General features: G+C 39.4%; 1 protein-coding gene across 1 annotated transcript; it reads right to left on the reverse strand.

The window, feature by feature from the left end:
• Positions 1-1,812: 1,812 nt before the first annotated feature.
• LOC125224612 lies at positions 1,813-3,623 on the reverse strand. The gene is made up of 2 exons (XM_048128032.1): positions 3,072-3,623; positions 1,813-2,209 (listed from the first exon to the last, which is right to left on the reverse strand). The coding sequence occupies exon 2, from the start codon at positions 2,152-2,154 to the stop codon at positions 1,813-1,815; it is 342 nt and encodes a 113-aa protein (XP_047983989.1). The 5' UTR covers positions 2,155-2,209; positions 3,072-3,623.
• Positions 3,624-6,193: the final 2,570 nt, after the last annotated feature.

Here is a 6,193-nt window from a genome sequence, read left to right on the forward strand (position 1 = left end):
TCACCCCGGCGTCCAGCATATCTCCGACCATCGATCGCACCTTCTCCCTCTCGTGATGTGACAACCTGTATGGACGATAAACGACTGGACGCTGACTATTAAGCTCTATATTCATTTCAGTAACTCCCGTGCAGCCTAGATCCTTCAAAGAAGATGCAAAACAATGCTGATATTTCTTTAACAACTCCATAAGCCTTCTCCTTACGTCAGCTGGCACACCTGTGTCCACGTTCACCTGACTCTCATCTAGCACCTGCTTCGCACTCGTCTCACCCTGCGTAGAATTAACTAACCGATTCACAACATTCACGATTTCTGCACGACAGAAGATTTGCTTAGCTTGAATGCGACAAGATTCTGAACAAGGCACAACAAGCACATTGATGTGTCCATTCACCGATCGGTGAAGTCCGCCGCTGATGAAATACTGCTCGTTCGGCTTTCCTGCTACACAATTTTTCAAAAGAACATCACCATCAAACGCCGGCTTAGCTTGTACCTTCACAGAGGCAGCTCCATAAATTTCAATTGCCCTAGCTGGATAAAAAGTCAACAAAGCATCGCTATTATCCACTAGCTCAGGGGTAGGTAGCTCCTTCCCAACATCAAAGAATTGCAATTTATCCCTATTCTTACACACCAACACATGTGCCTGTTCTGTGAAAGATTGACCCACGAGAACGGGTACTTCTAACCAATGATCACTCACAACCTTAAACGGGACCTTAGCTTCTACCCCATCGACATTCATATTAAGATTAAGATTCCCTAACGATTGAACCAGACCGTTACCAAATCCTTTCAAAATCTGAGGAACATTATCATGTGCCAAGCCTAACTCACTAGCAGCGGTTTCCCTAATGAGCGTAGCGTCGCTTCCGAAATCTATAAATGCCCTCAACCCGGCACTATCGACCTTAATATCTTTGTAGTATTTAGAGCCTGGAGTATCTATCGCGTCCCAGCTGTCTTTAATTCGCATAGTTTTCTGCACTGCACCACCAGAATTTGGTAATAATTTGTCATCAGATTTAACGTAACACTTTTCCACGGTGTGACCAACTTTATTGCACCGTGCACATTTAAGCAGCGGCTTGGGACAGTGCAGGAAACTATGACCCCTTTCTTTGCAGTTGTAACAACCAGTGCTGCTGGTTGATCTGTTGCCTGATTTAATGTTCGATGTGTTTTGATTGGCTGACATGTCAAAATTTCTACTACGAAAATTAGACCGATCCAATTGGCTATTCTGATTATAATCCCTATTACTGATCAAGTACTGTAAAAGCTCGTCAGGGTGGGTACAACGTAGTGCCAAAGCCCCGGACTTAAGAGTCTTATCGGTAATACCATGTATTATACATTCTGCTGCTCGGGAACCCACTATCTCGCATCGGTTTACTAAACTCAACTTCTCATAATAGTACACCTCTATAGATTCATTGTACCTACTTTTTCTTTTAATCATGTCCTCCAAGGTCTGGCCATAATTTTGTTCGCATGGGAAAGCACTCAATAATTTATCCTGCCACTCGGCCCACGTAAACAAAATTGAATTCAGGCTCTCATACCATGTTTTAGCCAGACCTTGAAGTTTCTGCATAGCAAAATGCGTAGTTGTTCTCTCATCCCACCCGTATACCGAAGCGCACTCGTTGACCTTCTTCAACCATACATCCATCCTTTGATTTTTTGTCGAAGGATCAAAATTTGGCAAAATATTCTTATGATCAATTTTTTGTAATGGCTGGGGTGCGCTTTGGTGAACGGGCAGCGATGCCAGACCATCTCGCAGATTTTTAAATATATCGATTAAATCACTCTTAGAAAAAGAAGGGCTACGTGACCTGATAATCCGTTCTTCGGTGTTAGGCTGCCGTGATCCACGCTCAGCTCGATGCTCCTCGTCCCGGCCCCTTGCTGACGCGGAGGTGGAGGGGTTTCGATGAGGACTGGCTGCTCGACGTGGGCTGGCGCGCCGCGGCGGTTCACGTAGGTCTTCAGCAGCGCGCACGCGGTTGCGTTCGCGTCGTACTTCTGCTTCCAGCATCCGTAGTCGCTCGCGTCCCAGCTCAACGTCCCGACCCGACCGGGAACGGCTACGGCTTCGGCTTCGCAGGCGACTACGGCTCCGGCTTGTGTCCGTGTGTGCATGTCTTCGCCTTGGAGTTAGAAGCTTTCGTCGAGGGTCGGGAGGCTCGGACATACTCTGAAATCTCACGTCCGAGGATTTGAGAACCTTATAGTTATTACACAGTTAAGTAGGGGAAAAAAAACACACGCATATAGCAACGATTATGTTGTAAATATGTCACTTTCATTCAAGGGCCCATGTATGATGTCCTAATCAAGGATATAACTAAATAAGATTTAATCCATACCAACTTCTTTAAACAGAATCAGCCTCAGTAAAATCAGATTCTGTTTTTTTTCAACTTGCTGTGTCTTTCAGCTATTTAATTAATTTAAAAAGATAATAATAGTTTAATTCAAGAATGTTTAAAGCAAGTGTAATCTACTGGTTATATTTAGGGCCAAGCAACGTAGGAAGCAATGAACAAAGCTCAAGGTCAAAGAATCAAATTAATATGTAATAAGGGCTAGTATAATCGCAGCAAAACTTACTTGCATTATCGTTACGTTGCATAAGCAGTTTGCTACAGCAATGGTACTCGTGTCATAAGTTAAGTACCTACTAGTACCGTAAAATATTAAAGTTTAAACTAGTTCACTGGAAATCAATCTAACCAGTCCTATTGTTTGACCTGGACTCGACCCCGATAGATATATGAACACATTAATCTTAAAAGATTGTTATTTAACCCATAGGAACAAGTGTTATCATGAACTGCTAAATACCCACATGCAAATGATGAAAAGAAAAAAATATATATTAATGAACATTAAATTGCATTAACCAAGAAATCGATTGATAATGTTTAATTTAAACGGCGTATTTAAACAGTAATGCCGTTTGAATGGTTTTAAATATCACTAAGGACTGCAAAACTTTGAAATAGATAATTAACCGCTTTGCACAAGCATATAGTACTCTTGGGGCGTGTACTTACGTTGCAATTGTTCTTGTCACTTCTGAAATATGAAATAGCACACGAAGAAGGCACCAGATTCCAAAGGAAACTCCGAACAGCTTAACAATGAATGTTTATTAAAACCACTCGATTATGATTACACTGTTATACTTGAATTTGGACTATGATTACACTGTTATACTTGAATTTAGATATATCACACTGGGTTATACTTAGTGAATAATTTCTAAAATAATTATATAATTTCTTTTTCTCTAGTTTAAATTCGTCGACTGGTTAAGTCATCGAGCGATCACGACCGAATGAATCGTTGAGCCCATCGCTCCCCTTCAACCGCTTACAATATGGCGGGAAAACCCGGCTTCGTGATTGGTGGGCGACATCGCGTGATATCTCGCTGACGCCAACCAATCGTTCCGCCATTTTTAAAATATCAACCGGTCACGTCCGCTCAATGTTGCCAGTTATAAAGTATAGAATTACTCGAGTTATTGACAGGTATCAATCAAATTTGACAAATCAATGCAAATTCAAAGTAAAATCGGTACATTTTGTCGTTAAAAATAATTAAACCTAACACTAGTTTATTTATTTGCGTGCGTTGCGCACGTTACCAGGTCAAGTTATGGGAAGTGGACCAAAATTTTGACATATTGGTTGATAAAATGTTGAATTATGGTCAAACGAATAGATCACTAAACCGGAGATTGTGACAACCCTAGCTAGTACAGTACACAACTTTGTGTTTGCTCTCTCCTGTGGACTGGAGCTAAATAATTTGCAAGATCTGGACATCCGCGTTATTATAACAAGATATTTGTTCACACATTTCTCTGTACGAATCTTAAACATGCGGCATACATTTTAACCTAGTTAGTATAAAAATTTACCGTAAGAAAAGAAAATATACATCTTGGTTTCACTTAAATATAATTTAAATATTATCAGATTTAATAAATAAATAATTTACTAGGACCGTTCTCATTATCATACATCAGTATATTTTACTTATTATACGGTAATATAGTAAATTAAACCATATCGAGTAACTCGTAGACCATACACACAATATATTTTAATAACATTGAAATATTCGTAAGTAATCTGATTATTTTGACTGCAATAGGTACTGTGTTCTATTTCTTCTTTTTAACTGCCGCTCTCTCTTATCTCCGTCGTTATTGGACCGATTTTGAATTTTTATAGAATGTATAGATTAGGGTTTCTGATTTCTCGACCTATTAGAAGTTTCGAGAAATCTCGAGCCCAAAGTCTCGAGTCTTCTCGAGTCTCGAGTCTTTTTTTATAAATGGTAAAATTTTGATAAAATAATAAACAACAATATGATTAGTAGTTTTTATTGCACCACACTATTATAAAAAATGCGTAAGAGCAATAAAAATCTTATTTGAAATAAACATAAATCAAATTTTAACAAGAAAACTACAATTATAGTCTTGAAAATAATACCTAATCCTTTAACCTCCCCGCCTGTGCACTTCCCCCCCTGTGCGGGTTAAGTAAATTAAAATGTCATGTATTAAATCATAATGTCATTGAAATTAAACGTTTAAAATAACTTCTTCTTCTTCCTCGTTTCCTCATTGCCGAGGATCGCGACCACAAGTAGCGTGTCTCTATTGAACGCGGTCATAAGCCATGTGGACTGCACAGTATACGCTGTCGCCACACGATTTCTTCACACAGTCAGACCATCTCTTACGAGCCCCACCCCAAGAATGTTTACCATTAATGCCAATGCATTTCGCCATATTATGCATTGGTGCCATTGGTGCTCTCATAATGTGTCCGAAAAATCTGAGGGTCGCTCTTGGCATATTTTGGAGAGCCATTCAGTTCTTGCAAAATAGAGATGTTTGTTAGTTGTTCTAGCTTTTCAAGTTATACTCGTAGCAGTCTTCGCCAGCACCACATCTCAATAGCGTCAATCTTAGCCACATCAAAACTTTTCAGGGTCCAAGTTTCGGCACCATACATAAATATCGAGATTATCGAGAAGACAAGAGATCGAAATAATCGCACTTTATTTTGACGTCGGATTCCTCTGTTCTTCCAAATCTTGTCGAAGTTAGCTGTAGCACTCTTCGCAGGTTATCAATGACCCAAGATACACAAACGCGCTGACTTTTTCGTAATGACGAATTGCTTTTATATAACACGAGGCTGTCAAAACTAGCCAAAGTCGCTGCCAGCTTCCGTTGGAATGAGAGGTTAGATCGTTTTATCTCGTTATAATTTATGGCCGCCGTTCGACACCGTCCCCACCGCCTCGCGATGAGACCGGGCAGAAGGTAAAAAGTTGCATTTCACTTCAGGTCGTACTTTACATTCGGGACTCGAGACGTCTCGAGTACTTGTCATTTTTTTCTCGTCTCGAATGAAGCCGAAATTCTCGAGAAGTCTCGAGTTCGAGACTCTCGAGCAGAAACCCTAGTATAGATATACAGATTAGTCCTATTTTTATCAGAACCCAATTCTGATGATGGGATCCTGGAGAAATCGAGGGAACTCCTCAAATCTTAAAGGCATACTCGTACATATAGTGATTTTTGTGTTTTTATAAGAACAGCATCCATTTACGTTCGGAACAGTAACATTTAGTGCAGTTGAATTGATCAGATCGGAACTCCTCAAATCTCAACGGCACAATTATAGTGACTTTGGTGTTTTTTATCAGAAAACCAAGTTCTTACATGAGCAATACATTATGAGTATTATGACATTTGATGAAGTGGAACTTCTGATTATGATCACAACGGAACTCCTCAGTGACGTATAACTCATGTTAGGAAATTTGTTATTTTTGGTATGTTTGTTAAGCATATTGAGTTTTCAAGACAAATTTTGTCAAGCTCGATTATTTATAATTGGATATCGGATAATCGGATTCATGTGGAATTGAGGGAACTCCTCAAACCTTAACGGTATAGGTACGTATGTATATATTCATTTGTATTTCCATCAAATAATCAAATATTTACATTAAAAGCAGTTTTCAAAAATACACATTTCTAAATACATACATCATTCGCAAGTAACTTTCACCAAAACTCCAAAAGCGGCGTTTTTTTTTCTTAAAAATTATTTCATACAGGACCAAATGTTAAAACGACAGTGAA

This window comes from Leguminivora glycinivorella, chromosome 3 (genome assembly GCF_023078275.1).
Source record: "Leguminivora glycinivorella isolate SPB_JAAS2020 chromosome 3, LegGlyc_1.1, whole genome shotgun sequence".
Taxonomy (NCBI): domain Eukaryota; kingdom Metazoa; phylum Arthropoda; class Insecta; order Lepidoptera; family Tortricidae; genus Leguminivora; species Leguminivora glycinivorella.

Bases quoted from the DNA above. Each gene is read 5' to 3' on its own strand.
- LOC125224612 (XM_048128032.1), bottom strand. From the start codon at position 2,154: ATGCACACACGGACACAAGCCGGAGCCGTAGTCGCCTGCGAAGCCGAA.